General features: G+C 44.3%; 2 protein-coding genes across 6 annotated transcripts in view; one reads left to right on the top strand and one right to left on the bottom strand.

Moving 5' to 3' along the window:
• itsn2a (intersectin 2a) overlaps nt 1–7,166 on the top strand; it is a 28,788-nt gene extending 21,622 nt beyond the window's left edge. For 3 of the 4 annotated variants that reach the window (XM_067241301.1, XM_067241300.1, XM_067241303.1), the window contains 14 exons: nt 358–454; nt 683–874; nt 1,151–1,195; nt 3,360–3,481; nt 3,584–3,690; nt 3,885–4,068; nt 4,178–4,276; nt 4,403–4,570; nt 4,727–4,945; nt 5,080–5,201; nt 5,358–5,440; nt 5,612–5,695; nt 5,827–6,000; nt 6,166–7,166. In XM_067241301.1, the coding sequence (XP_067097402.1) occupies nt 358–454; nt 683–874; nt 1,151–1,195; nt 3,360–3,481; nt 3,584–3,690; nt 3,885–4,068; nt 4,178–4,276; nt 4,403–4,570; nt 4,727–4,945; nt 5,080–5,201; nt 5,358–5,440; nt 5,612–5,695; nt 5,827–6,000; nt 6,166–6,317 (1,848 nt within the window). In that variant the 3' untranslated portion in view covers nt 6,318–7,166. The remainder of the gene's footprint in view (nt 1–357; nt 455–682; nt 875–1,150; nt 1,196–3,359; nt 3,482–3,583; nt 3,691–3,884; nt 4,069–4,177; nt 4,277–4,402; nt 4,571–4,726; nt 4,946–5,079; nt 5,202–5,357; nt 5,441–5,611; nt 5,696–5,826; nt 6,001–6,165) is intronic. The other variant, XM_067241304.1, reaches the window with a different exon arrangement.
• A 114-nt stretch (nt 7,167–7,280) lies between these two features.
• fam228a (family with sequence similarity 228 member A) lies at nt 7,281–11,913 on the bottom strand. Of its 2 annotated transcripts, XM_067241306.1 has the most exons (9): nt 11,353–11,913; nt 10,757–10,839; nt 9,620–9,838; nt 9,396–9,473; nt 9,001–9,195; nt 8,673–8,753; nt 8,487–8,574; nt 7,847–8,042; nt 7,281–7,530 (listed from the first exon to the last, which is right to left on the bottom strand). In XM_067241306.1, exons 2-9 carry the CDS (start codon nt 10,835–10,837, stop codon nt 7,443–7,445), a joined length of 1,026 nt encoding a protein of 341 aa, XP_067097407.1. In that variant the 5' UTR covers nt 10,838–10,839; nt 11,353–11,913; the 3' UTR covers nt 7,281–7,442. The 2 variants fall into 2 exon arrangements, with proteins under 2 accessions (XP_067097407.1, XP_067097406.1); XM_067241305.1 differs by having other exon boundaries at nt 10,757–11,913.
• Nucleotides 11,914–14,672: the final 2,759 nt, after the last annotated feature.

The following is a 14,672-nucleotide window of genomic DNA, read 5'->3' as shown; positions in this document are numbered from 1 at the left end:
TCAGGTCAGTGTGGTGAGAGTGAGATGCTAGACTAATCAGATTAATGGGCTCTGCACCGCACTTGACTCAAGGAATGAGGGTTCAACTGGTCGAAAACATAGATCAGTGATTGGTCAATAACATACTCTAATAAAGTGGACAGTTGTGATGGAAATTGCATTTATAACAGTGGTCGATGTCTCCTTGCTTTTAGTTGAGAGGTCTTGTAAGAATTCTGTACATACTGTGGGCAAAAATGCAAAAATAGCCTAACGATCTGCATGATATTTTGAGAAAGGTGTCATGTGCTGTACATGATATAGGAGATCATGTGTAAAAGTTGTTTGCTTCTCTCTCTTCGTCTCCCTGTCCGCTAGGCCAGAGGTAGGAAGCGTCAAAGAGGCTGGTTCCATTCCTCCCATGTCAAGCTCCTAGGTCCTACCAGCGGCAAGTCAACACCTGCACCCGTACCAGGTCAGCACCACTAGGACAGGACTAGAACAGGGCTGTTCCATACACATCATACCCTTCAGGGGATGAGCAGACGCCTTGGATAAAGGTGTCTGCTAATTAAAATAATAATTAAAAAAAAGAAACATATACTAAAGAATCCCTCCCCCTCTCCACTCCCCCCCCTCTCCACTCCCCCCCCCCCTCTCCACTCCCCCCCGCCCCTCTCCACAACCCCCCCCCCCCCTCCAGTGTGCCAGGTCATCGCCATGTACGACTACACCGCAGCCAACCAGGACGAGATGAGCTTCTCCAAGGGTCAGCTGATCAGCGTGCTGGACAAAAACAACCCGGACTGGTGGAGGGGAGAGGTCAACGGGGTCACGGGCCTGCTGCCCACCAATTACATCAAGATGACCACAGAGTGTGACCCTAGCCAGCAATGTGAGTCCCACCCCCTGTCCCACCCAATGTCAGTCCCTGTCAACAACCTAACAATGGAGACTTAAAGCAGCAGCTTAGTACTGGGGTACCTAGACCACATATGTGCCTAGCCCTGACCACGGCCATGATGTGCACTGACAAGGTGACCGAGAGACGCATGAGAGAGCCGCACAGGTGTCACTGCGTTCTTATGACTGATAGGGAGTGCTGTCTGTTCTACGTGGTGTATATCTATCTGCTCACTGCTTGACCTGGCCCGATACTCACTGGCTGCAGGTGCAGCTGAGTCGGAGATCATGCGAGAGTGTGGAGATATCCAGAGTAAGTACAGACAGAGAGACGAGGGTCTGGGTCTGGTGATGGATCGGGATCTGTGTTTCACTGCACTTCCTGGTCTGGGTGTGAGCACTAACACATGCTGACAGTGGTACATGGTAAACACAATCTGGGCTGGAAAACAGCTGAAGGGCTTTCTATTTCTAATAAAATATCTCATCTTTGAATTCTCCTTGCACTTTATACTGAGTCATGGGGGATTCCTTATAAAGAAAGCGGGAGAGAGAGTGTGTGTGTGTGTGTGTGTACATCTGTTTGTGTGTGTGTGTGTGTGTGTGTGTGTGTGTGTGTGTGTGATCAGTATTCATGTCTGTGGTCCCTCAACAGCAGTTGGTTGTTGTTAATAATCCAGAACATACTGAATGCTTAATTAGACTAAACTTCATGAACTCCCACACACATAAACACACACATACAGTATACATAGATATAAAAACTATCACTTGACAAACATGTTTTACAAGTCACGTATTACATTTAAAAATAGGTACACACATTATGACATTTTCATTACCCACGGTCAAATTGGTTATTAAAAAAGGTTATAAAAATGTGGTGCTTTTTAATAGGATTGAAAATGCAGATTGCATTCAACGGCAATTTAGCCTATACAAATGATCTCATAGGTTACAGTGATAGATTGTAATATTAATGACTGCTGTCTCTCTCTCTCCCTCCATCTCTCCTCATCACACTCACTACCCCCTTCCTCTCCTCCGCTGCATATCTCTTTCTGTAGGACAGTAGCACTGGCTCTCTCTTCTCTTCTCCCTCCTCCTCCTCTCCCTACTCTCCCTCTCTGAGCCAATCAGAACTCAGAATGCCCTGTTCCGCCAGGATGTTCCGACCCAAACTGCCAGCAAGACCTCTTCTGCTTTCTGCTTTATCAATTGTTTAGGACTTGTTCTTCTCTATCTTCCTTACTTTTCTTTTCTAATTCTTAACTCTTGTTATTTCTCTGTTGTCCGTGTCCTGTCTTCTTCCTCTCTCTTTTTCTTTCTATTCCCCTAGTCTCCACTAACTAACCAAGTGAGAGAGGCAGCTGGATTTAATATGGCCTCTTTAAGTTGAGATGATGTCAGAATCATAGAATGTGTAGTTTTGCTTTAGACGTAAATATATAAAGAAATATATACATCTTATAACACTTTGAATACAGTATTCTAATATCACATTGTAAACTGTCATTTTGGCTAACTAAAAGCCTTTTAGTTTTCTAACACTGAGGCTGTGTATCTGCATTATTGGTCACTCACAGGGTCATTTACACTGACACAAATTATGTTATATACTGTATATACAAATACATATATACCCTGGCTGCAGTATCTGGACCAATAAAGATCTTAGGTTAGAGAATCATTGCCTAGAACTAGATCAACAAGCTTACGTTAAGTGCTGCATATACAAAGAATGTTCTCAGTTTGTCAATATTGTACATCACCAGCGACACAAAAGGGCCGAATCTCAAGTATCTTTCCTTGATTTCTTACATTCTCTCTCCTCGTCTCCATGTTGAACACTAGGAGACAGAATCTGGATGTTTTCCAACAACACCTAGGAACCAGTAAGGCAGTAACCATGGATAGATAGCTGAGTTTCATCCGACTAGTCAGTGTACCAGTGCATATTGTAGCCGCTCACTCACTCACTCCTATGCAATCACCTGGGGTCGACACCCCCCATTGGAGGTACTTGTGTTAGTTTAGTCTAACGTTAGCATTGCCTGCTATATCTTGAATAGGACATGGTTTCCAGTATGACCTGCATCAAATACCTTTTGCAAATACTGTCTAATACTGGGGTTGCTTTTGATTGTGTTAACCCGCTACAGTGAAATCAACGTTTCTTCTAAATCTATCTCACCTCGAATACAACTGTCTGATGTAATTGCCCGCCAGGCCTGTAATCCAACCTGCCTCATATTGGTCTGATCATATCCATACACAACATGGAGCTGGTAATAAAGATATGGTTTTAACACAGCAACTGTGGGTGGTTTGTTGACGTCACACTCAATACAAACACACGCACGCACGTTACAAACGTGTGCACATACCGTACGCCATGCGCTCGCACATGGCGTTCAGAAACACACGCGTCTGTGCCGTGTTTGGTATCAAAGTGTGTGTGTTGCTGGGGGCTCTAGGGTGTGCTGACCTGATGACCCTGGACACCATGACCCCCCAGGAGAGGAAGAGGCAGGGCTACATCCATGAGCTCATTCAGACTGAGGAGACCTACCTGGAGGACCTGGAGCTGGTGCTGGAGGTAGCACACACACACACACACACTTTTATTGCACACATCAGATTAGAAACACTGAAAGTGTGTGTTTGTGTGTATGTATGTGTGTGTGTGTGTGTGTAACAGGTCTTCCACAGGCCCATGTCTGAGTCTGGTCGTCTCACAGAGGCTGAGATGGGGGTTATTTTCGTCAACTGGAGAGAGCTGATAATGTGTAACACCAAACTGCTCAAGTAAGACTGGCTGAGGCAGTCCTTATACATTACTATACAGATCAGGACCCTTACATTAGGACATAACCTTGAAGGAAAGGCATTCTTCTTAAAAACATCCATGGACTCCCTGTCGACAGCCATGGAAGTGGAGACTCTGTGGAGATGTTTGGGAACTGAACAGTGTGTACTGACAGCTGTGGTGTGGTGTGCAGGGCGCTGCGTGTGCGAAAGAAGATGGGAGGGGAGAACATGCCGGTGCAGGTGATAGGAGACCTGCTGGCCTCTGAGCTGGCCCACATGCAGCCCTACATCCGCTTCTGCTCCTGCCAGCTCAACGCTGCCGCCCTGCTGCAGGCCAAGACCAACAACCACCAAGACTTCAAGGACTTCCTCAAGGTGAGACGGAGCCTACTTACACCCCTGAGGACTTGACTGAAGGCTGGTGAGAAGGGCCCAGTACGGTCTCATCCTCACTTTATCTGGCGTTTTCTCGGCTCCTTAACAGAAAATCGCCACCAACTACCGCTGTAAAGGAATGCCCCTGTCTAGCTTCCTCCTCAAGCCCATGCAGAGAATCACCCGCTACCCACTACTCATCAAGAATGTGAGTCTTTTTGACACAAACACACACACAAATGCACACTCACGTAGGAGCATACATGTGCCATGGTCTGTGAGTCCTGTTAGACACTCATTTGTTCATATATATGTGTGTGTGTGTGTGTGTCAGATCCTGGAGCACACTGCAGAGGCCCATGTGGACCGGGGGCCACTGAGGGAGGCTCTGGAGCGAGCGGAGGAGCTGTGTTCTCAGGTCAACGAGGGCGTCAGGGAGAAGGAGAACTCAGACAGGCTGGAGTGGATCCAGTCTCACATACAGTCTGACGGCCTCATAGAGGTACAGCATGTACCACACACATGTACAGTAGACATATCTCGAATAGAATGTTGCTACAGATTACGGATTCCAAAGATCTGTGTCTTTCTTTGTTCCACTTCCCGATTCTTTTCAAAAGAATCTCATTTCCTGGTCTCTCCTTGTCCCTCTCTCCAGCACCTGGTGTTCAACTCCCTGACCAACTGCCTGGGGCCTCGGAAGCTACTGCACAGCGGGCGTCTCCACAAGACCAAGAGCAGCAGGGAGCTGTGGGCCTTCCTCTTCAACGACTTCCTGCTCCTCACGCACACCGCCAAGCAGTTCAGCTCCTCCTCTTCCTCCTCCGACAAGCTCTTCAGCCCCAAGTCCAGCATGCAGCTCAAGATGTACAAGACGGTGAGGACAGGGGAGGAAATGCTCAGGATGGGGGGGGGGGGTTATTTAGTTGCTTGTTGAAGATAATCTGGTGTTGGTCTAGAGCTCTAGGTTATTCCTAACTAGGAAGCTTTTTCTTCCGTCTGGATCTCCAGCCGTTGTTTCTGAACGAGGTTCTGGTGAAGATGCCATCGGACCCGTCCAGCGATGAACCGCTGTTCCACATCTCGCACATCGACCGCGTGTACACACTCAAGACCGAGACCATCAATGAGCGGTAGACACACACGAAACACAGTTAAACATGCATATCGTTAAAAAAAAAGCTTTGAAAAATGCAGTCACGCTGTTATGATGAACATGCATACAAATTGGCACCAGCGTACATATACAGGATGTATTGGGCTGTATGATAACAGTACTCGTTGTTTAGGACAACGTGGGTCCAGAGGATCAAAGCTGCTTCAGAGCTTTTTATCGAGACTGAGAAGAAAAAGAGAGAAAAAGCATATCAGGGTGAGTTGCATCGTTTCTGAGGTGTGTGTGTGTGAGAGAGAGAGAAAGAGAGAGGCCGAGAGACAGAAAGAGAGCATGCATGTATTCTATACCCATTGCAAGTGTCCCTATCCTGCTGATTCCACCCCCTCCCCCCCCTCACCTCACCTAACCTCTCCTCTCTCTCTCCAGCACGCTCTCTCAAGTCCAGTGGGATCGGCCGCTTGCTGGTGACCGTCACAGAGGCTCAGGAGCTCAAGGCCTGCAAGCCCAACGGTGAGAGCTTCTGTTCTGCACACCTACAAAGAATCTATCCTCAATATAGCCCAGATGACCCATGGTGGTCTCTGAGGGATGCTACTGTACCGGTCATTTCTGCTGCCTGATATATGATCCCCTTCCCCCAGGTAAGAGTAACCCGTACTGTGAGCTGACCATGGGGGCCCAGTGCTACACGTCCCGGCCGGTCAGCGACACCCTCAACCCCAAGTGGAACTTCAGCTGTCAGTTCTTCATCAAGGACCTGTACCAGGACGTCTTGTGCATCACTGTGTTTGAGAGAGACCAGTTTTCCCCTGATGGTCAGTGGAAATCATCTCACACACACTGGATTAAAGATGACAACATAACACTCACGCAAGCACGTTCAAACAAACACACATAGCTCATATATGGCTTCTTTACAGCTGATATATAGTACACGTTTAGTAGAACCAGTCAGTGGGTCAGTGTGTGTCTCTCCACAGACTTCCTGGGCCGGACAGAGGTTCCCGTGGCGACTATAAAGAAGGATATGGAAAGTAAAGGTGCAGCAAACCGTCGTCTGCTGCTGCATGAAGTTCCCACAGGAGAGGTGTGGGTCAAACTAGACCTCCAACTCTACGAACAGACCAAATAGAGGACACCTACATCTGTCCAGCTCTACAAACACAACAAACAGTGATGCAATCCCAGTAATGTCATGAAAAGCTGAGGTCTTTTTTTTTTTTCTTTCTTCGACCAAGCAACTACTATGATGCTGTACATTATGCTTCAGTGAGAGAAACAGACTTTCCAAATGTACACGCAGGCTACAGGCCAAGGAGAATGTCCTTTTTAGTCAAATGCATTTTTTGTAATTTATCTGTTTTGGGGACTATTGTAAAATATTTTTATTCAGCTGTAATTAGTCCTGTCAGATAAGCCTTTCAGAGTTGATTTCTAGTTAATAGTCAGTAGTTAATAGTCTGGGGAAAACTTCCTAAATCTTTCAATTTATTTACCACATTTTACTTACAAGTTTTGCACAGCAGGCTATTGATACATATATTGGAAGATGCAAATATCAATTGTAAATTCCATTGCCAATATTTTTTACGGTTCATTGAAAATAGAGAACTATTGTTTCCTTAGTTCTTCTCAAACCTTATATCTGTAATTGTGTCATTGTTTCCCTAATGCACAAATGAAGGATGATAATATATGGTGTTATAATATATCCAAAGAATATTTACTACAAAATAAACGTTTGTTTGTTTGTTTTAACCTGTTGCACAACACTGAATGAATTTATTATGTCACATTGTAACCACGAAGCAGGAGAGACATAGCTATGCTTCTTAGAACCCTGGGAATCAACGGCTTGAATAAAAGTTTTTAATTATCCATTTACCATCTGTAGTCTCTGCCAAGAGCTGCTACCTTGAGGCTACAATTACTGCACATCAAACATGAATTAGCTCCCTTCTTTCACCAGTGACATACCAGAATGTGTTGTTCTCAAGATCTTTTAATTGGGAAGGTGACAGACAATTCTACAGCTCGCTTCACTCTTGTGAGCATCAGGGCCCAGTCTGACTACAATACACACGTCATTCTCTCCTCTCTTCCTTCATGTATTTCCCAAAGAACAATGTTCTCTCTTTCTGCTTCCATCCTTACTTAATCTCATTTTCATAACATTCAAAGGAGACTCCTTCCATTTTGTCACTGGAGAGGAGCTGGGGTGCCTGTAGAAACCTATTAGCACGTAGCCTGACGGAGGTCATCCTCTGGACGACCAGCAGCCAGCCTGCAGACATCTTCTATCCGGAGTGGCTGTGTCTGTGAGCTGGTATGGAGTCACGCTCGTTCTGGAAGGGATGGACATACTCTGGTGAGGTTGACAATGGCAGACGAACACATGTCTAGAGGGGTTCAGGGGATGCTGTGTTGGACTGTACGGCTGGACTGTTATAAATCAAAAGGCGTTTCAATAGCAACTGTTTTCTTGAAATCAGATGAAGTCTTCTGACATTGGACCATGTAAAAAAAGTCCCTGTATACATGGATGAGAACTACTGAGACTTACTGATTATATAACATTGTATACGGTACACAATATTAATTACTAACAGGAAGTCCATCAAGTTGCTGGAACTACTAATATGTACAACGTGTGTTTTGTACCTGCTGAGCTTCCATAGCTCAGGGTCCATCTCCACTAGAGGAGCTCTAGAGGTGGAGCCTTGGTGAGTGGGTGAGGCCAGCAGGGGCAGGTCAGCTGACCTGGAGCACATTTCGGAGGTCCAGCCACTGGGCACAGTTTGGTGAGGTAGACTTTGCTTCAGGAGTTTTTCCACTTCTCTGCGTGTGTATAAATGACCTGAAAACAACAACAAATGAATCAAAACATAAAACTACATGTTAAGCCCCCTAGATGGAACCATTTTAATCTAAAGTATTCACTTTTTGACCTATTAAGATGAAAACTCTTGAATAAGCAATAATAAATACTGTTTATAACCCAACCAGACAGCCGTAATATCAAGGTATAATATATATTTCATATATATATACACATTATAATGATATAATGTTTATCCCCAATGTAACTTTTGCTGTCTGCCATATGAGTTACAGAGGGGATACACATTATATCAGGCCGTTTTTTCACCTGATATAATGTGTACCCCCTCCCCTAACATGCAAAGGGTCTGTCCTGCCATCATGTGTGTTATTTTCTGTGTTCTTTTGGTCACAATGAACAACCTGAGATAATATGGAGATGTAAGCTCTTTTCTAGCAAAAGTAACAGAGGGGATATCACCTGTTTGACAGCGAAGGACTGCCCTCTTTTCCTCTACTCTCTCACGGGATTGGAAGAACAGTGGGTCCTTCAAGGCACGTGTAGTAACCTAAGGGAAGTTAACCTTAAACATGCTTGTTTCAACACTTGCGGTATGGAATGCATGAAATATTTAAGGGTGAAAAAGCAACAAAAAAGAAATACTACCTTGAAGAACTGAGGTTTGTTAATGTTTTGCAGGAGAGGGTTGTATTCCAGGGGGTCATAGTCCTCTAGGGACACAAAGCCCTGAGGAACAGTCACAGTGGGGACAAGCGGTTCTAATGTTGGTTCAGTAGAGTGTCACAGAATTCTACCTTGGTCCGTTGTGTGACATTGTGCCACCTTGTTGTTGATATCGTGTCTCATATCATATCGGTGATGTACTGTAGTGTGTCATATCGCATCTTTTATATTGTGCAGTGGTGGATGTGCTGTAGTGTCTCATATCATAGCGGTGATGTAGTGTCTTGTTGTATCTGTGACATTGTGCTACCTTGTTGTTGCAGTAGTTGATGTAGTGCATGAACATGCTGCGGATCCTGTCGGCCTCCTCGGACCAACAGTTGGTCGCTCGGTCCTCCACGTTCCTCTGGATGGGCGTCCACACACGCTCAGTCCAGTGCCTGTGCAGAAGCTCTTTCTTACGGAGCGCCAAAACATCCTGGTGGCTGAGGAAACGCTCCAGGTCCTGTGACGACACCACACACACACAGAATGCGGTGTTGGTGAAAAACGGTTCAGGGCATCAAACACAGACGTTCCAACTGTGTCTATCAGAGACTATGTTTAGATGAGGAATATGATGTATGAAATATGAAAGCGGGATTTGTTTTCCATATTGTGATATTACATTCTTCAGTATGTTTTGGACATGACAGTTCTACTTACCTTGATGAAGCCTTTCTCAGTATCCAGTAGGGGTTGAATGATTTTCCCTGTCTCTTGGTTTTCTGACTCTAATTTAGCCTGATTTGAGGATGGAATTTAGAAAGTATCAATCATGAAAACATGAGTGTTGGTTTGTGTGCAAAAACATTTCTCCACATTTCTGTGTATTCTAATACAAATGTCATGATCAAAAAGTCTCCAATTCTGTGTTTATGGTGCAGTACCTGCAAGCGCCTGAAGGAGGAGTGAGACAGCCAATCCACACAGGGCCCTCTTGGTGACCTAGGAACCCAGGTCTGATTCTTTCTCCCCCCTTCTCGTCCACCCCCTCCTCCTCTTCCTCTACCCGGACTTGCATTCCTCGTCATGACACTCCGACAGTACGGGCTCCTCCTACTCTCTGCCACGGAGGCGGGGACATCTGCCCAAGCCACTGCAGTCACCTAGAACAACACAAACCAAACAACCTGCTTGTGCCTGTCGATCAATCATGTGTACCAAAGAATGAATTCATGAACTACATTGGTTTTCTTTCCTGTCCGTCGAGTGTGAGAGCGCTAACTCAAACTTTTTCACAGACCACAAGACAGAGGCGCTGAGTGGTCTGAGTGGAGCAGAGTGTCTCACAGCGCAGCACACATACAGGTAGTGTCACTACTTAGTAACCTGAGCACCAACACTGATACAACACAGCCACACCTTGTGTTTGAAAGCCTAAACCTGTCTGATGCGGTCTTGCAATCAACGAAAGGGGATTCTGTTCATTCTTCTATGGATTACCCATTTTCTCCACATTCAGGCATGCCAAGCAACTGTTTTGACCGCTTCACAGATATGTCTGTCTGTCCGTCTGGTTTACATCTGTCATCTTATCTAATTGCTTACTCTGCCCCCCTGGCAGCCCCGGAGCCTTCAACACAGCCCACTCAGACATGACACCCTACAGGTGCAGAAGAATAGCAAGGTAGCCATGCATGCAGAGGAGTGTTGTACCTCTGCCAAATCATCCACTGTAGTAGTCTTACTGGCTCTTTGTATAAAAGAGACTGGTGATCAATTATTTGTTGACTAAGGGTTAACTGTTTCACTCTCCCTGTGTAGGGAGGAGATTGTGTGTGCATATGTGTGTGTGTGTATGTGTGTGTGTGTGTGTGTGTGTCAGATAGGAGAGCAAGTTTCCACTTTTTTTTCAGGACTTTAAAGTTCTTAATAAAAGGGGGATTATTTTTTACATTTAGTGGAGTAAATCAAGAAGTCAGCAAACATCCCATTGTATGTTGTATCAATGTAGAGCTTTTAATGTGTCTAATTTAGTCAGAATTACAGAATTACTACTCTCAGCCCAAATAACCTGTTCTTACCCTAGGCTTGAGATTTAAAGGTGTGGGTGTGTGGATGGTGATCACACCACCTGCTGCTCTGTTCTTGTTCTTCAAGGGCATACCTGAAATTAAAGCAAAAATGGTGTTATAAGAATTAACTTGGCAAGAGTATCTCAATGTTTTAAAATACATAAAATATTTCCATAGCACACAGTCAATGACACAGATACAGCATGTATAATGAATAGTTGTGGAATCAGTACCCAGTAATGTTTAGGCCAAATGTTATTTTTAAATAATTGATAGTTGTTGTATGGGGGGTTAGGGTTGGGGGGGGGGGGGGGTTAATTGCTTGGAGTTAGTAATTATGCTTTACCTCCACCTGTTCAGTTGAGAAGATCCTGTAGGCCTAATTGAGATCAGGATATTGCATTGCACAAGAGGACTGAGGAGAACTAGTTAAATTCGAGTGCCAAGTAATGGAGTAATGGAAATAAGTTAGAACATTGCTTCACTTTGCGCGTTCGCATAGTTCATAACCATCTAACTAGGAAAACAACCACTTGCGGATAGTCTAAGTCAGTAGGCTATTTCAAAGAAAAATAATTAAAAAACACAACTAAATGCTGCCTTACCTCGTTCAAACCAAAGTCACTTTCTTAGACAGGACCCTTTGGGGAATGGACACTCGATAGGATTAATGCAGCAGCCCTGCCCGGGGAAAGAAGCACCTGCTCCGTGCCCGGTCTTCGTCTGCAGCTCCTGGCTGCGCTCTAGTGTATCTTCCGTTGCCATGGTGATGGCTCACATGCGCGTGAGTTAGTAAAGCATTTTGGAGCTCCATTGGTAATTTGGGATTTTTACGCACTTCTCAAATTTACAGCGTGAATGTCTCTCTGAATGTATGCATGCACCTGTAGCCTAATCCCACCAAAATTGACAGATGTAACGTCATCGTGGAACATGGTGTTTTTCTAGACTACCATAAATAGAAATTAATGGAAAAAAAGAGAAAAAACGATAGGCTAAGTGGTTCAAAACTGTGTGTGTTCTTGTCTTTCAAGTTATTCGTATAAAATGTTGTTAGCTCTCTCTTGGAAGTCGCTTTGGATAAAAATGTCTGCTAAACGAATAAATGCAAATGTAAATGTAAATGTTAGAGCCTACGGGTGAAGTGCATTTTGGAATATTATTTAACAACAATCCCATTATTTGAAGTGAAGTTACGCCACGTAGCCTATAGGCTACTCTATGCGCGCTTTTACCTTCGTTTACAGGGAAACAGTTGTCTAAACAGAAGCCATCAACTTTAACTGAATGTGATTGGTGACACCGTGGTTTAAAAGGTAACACTGTAAGGACGCAAATAAGAACGCCATGGAAATTATCCTGGCTTTTATCATTTGTATGGGCCTATATTTTATGGACGGTAAGAGAAAATTACTTGTTCAGTAACTTAATGCATATAGCTTATTTATGAAGCCTATTTGTGTTTTTATCATCCAATAATGGACATTTGACAGAAATTAAAGTAGCCTACAGGTTATAGGCTGCTATTCACAGAAGTAATGCACCAAATAAATATAATGGCTAAATAAATTGTTACAAACTATGATTATCTAGCCTAACTAAGTTCACTGAAGCATAGGCTTATATTGCAAGCAAATAAAGCATCAATTTGAAAATGAATATAGACAAAAAACAACCCCAACCTATTTTCTCCAGGTTCTGCCGCCCGCGAGCTACGGCTCCTCCTCCAGGCGCTCAGCAAAACCGCATGCCACATGTACCGGATTTTGTTGAAGCTTCGTAGCTTTACCTTGCACCTTTTCAGGATGTGCGTGTGCTTTCAGGATGTGCCTTCTCGAACAACTACATTGATGTTGAATTTACTTGAGACTTTTTGTATCCTATGTCACATGATGACTGACGTTTTGGGATTTGTTAACGGCCTCAGTGAAGCTTTATGTTGCGCTTTGCTTTTGGAGCTGTGCATCATCGCCTCAATTCTCCGCTCGATTCAAAAGGCTGTCATCTGCAATACCAGGTACGGTCAGGTCTGGAAGACGGAGGAGAGCAGAGATAAAGAAGAAGAAAAGAAGCTGACTGTACAGGTGGTTAAATATCTCTCCCTCTTTCACCAGGACCCCGCCACTTCTCTCCGACTCCGTTAAATAAGCTCATGAAATAAAGTTAATCGAGAACAAATTTGTTCTCGATGTGTTAATAAAATGTGTTTTATTATCAAAGTATAGATAGGCGTGCCTATTGACAGTCACAACAACATATGCTGTGCGGGGATATCTGGCTAAATGGCTTCCTGAGTCCTGTCACTACCATTTGTCATTTTGTATTGTCATTTAGTAATAATGTAGGCCTACAATTGTTCTTATCGTAGCCACCGTTTACATTCAAAGAAGAAATTGCATTTTAATATGAGTTTATTTTTCAGAGACCATGGCATTATGTTAAACATTACATTTAGGTCAATTTTCATGTCATCTGCCTGTTTCACCATTTTCAGCATGAACATGAAGCATATTATAGAAACCACAAAAACTAGCACTTAAGGCTAGATGTAGGATAATTTTACCTTTGAAGCCCAACTGTATAGAGCGTCAGTGAGAAAATCATGTGCACATTGAAATCCTGTTTAGTAGCAGAACCACTGGCTTACTGTACTTAGCCTAATGTTGTAGCTAAGCTGCGTAAAGGGGAAGAAGCCGTCACCGAAGATACAATTTGTGTTGCGGTGTCTACTAAAGAGAGAGGACTACATGGATTGGTGGACTTCGTTGGCAGCGAGTTTTGCCTTGCTCTGGCTTCTCTGTTTTATAGACGGTAAGAGAAAATGGTTAGCTGAGATTTGGAACCTTTCATCACCAAAGGAACGGTGCACTCTTCCACTTGATTGCGGTATGATTGCTTTAATCAATTTATCAGAATTGTAGCCGACACGACTATGTAGACATAGACATGTCTAAGAAATCTAAAATCAGGGATGTTATACTATAACTATAGGTGGTTGAGAGATGCACAATTATGCATACCAACTTCTATTTATATCCTACTCAGTCAACGATTAAAACCATTGCCAAATGATTCCCAGCTTATAGGGATCTGAAAGCGCGTCATGATGTCAATTTATTATTTATACACCATCTCACCCCTCTCATTATGTCCACAGGGTAGGCCTAATTGACAGTGGCGCAACCTTTTGCCAAGGGTTAAATGATCGACTGATTCAAAATCAACTGGATTATGAACATTAACACGTTTTGCAGCATGCACAGATCTCTGGATACCATTTACTGTAGCCTTGAGGCGCACTTTTCACTGCTGTATGACATGAGCTTAATTCATGTTGTTAGTAAAGAGTAGCCGTAATTAAGCCAAAGAGTTTTAAATAAGACTCTAGCTAACCCGGTTATCTTCTTATCTCCAGGCAACGCCATTCTCGAGCTACGGCTACTCTTCCACGCGCTCACCAAAGCGGCTTGTCACATGTACCTTGCATTGCTCCCGCTGCGCCGCGCAGGCCTTCACCTGGTCAAGTCTGTGAAGCACTTTGTCGACCCAGAAACAACTCCCACCAAGAAAGGCTCGCTGCACTTCCTCGAAGGTCTGTGTGTTGTGTTCGAAACCATTCCTGACCTTCTTGGAGTTGGCCTTGGCCTGTGCGCCGCGCTCTGTCACGGGCTGCAGGGCACTCTTTTCCTTCTGGCCTCCACTCTGCGCGCCATACAGGTCAACCTGTTTGCTCAAGTCAACGGTGAGAAGGACCGATGGGAGAAGGAACGGAACCGAGCGAAGGAGGAGGAAAAAAAACAAAACCAAAAAGTGGTGGAATATATGACCGTCTTTTGTCAAGACCCTGTCACTTCCCTCCGACTTAAGGTTGACGTGAATAGATAGGTCTGCCTGATTATGTGTTGCAAAGATGCATCATTCAATT

Source organism: Osmerus mordax, chromosome 8 (assembly GCF_038355195.1).
Source record: "Osmerus mordax isolate fOsmMor3 chromosome 8, fOsmMor3.pri, whole genome shotgun sequence".
NCBI classification, from domain to species: domain Eukaryota; kingdom Metazoa; phylum Chordata; class Actinopteri; order Osmeriformes; family Osmeridae; genus Osmerus; species Osmerus mordax.
Note: the sequence above shows the minus strand (reverse complement) of the source record. Positions and strands in the feature narration are given on the sequence as shown.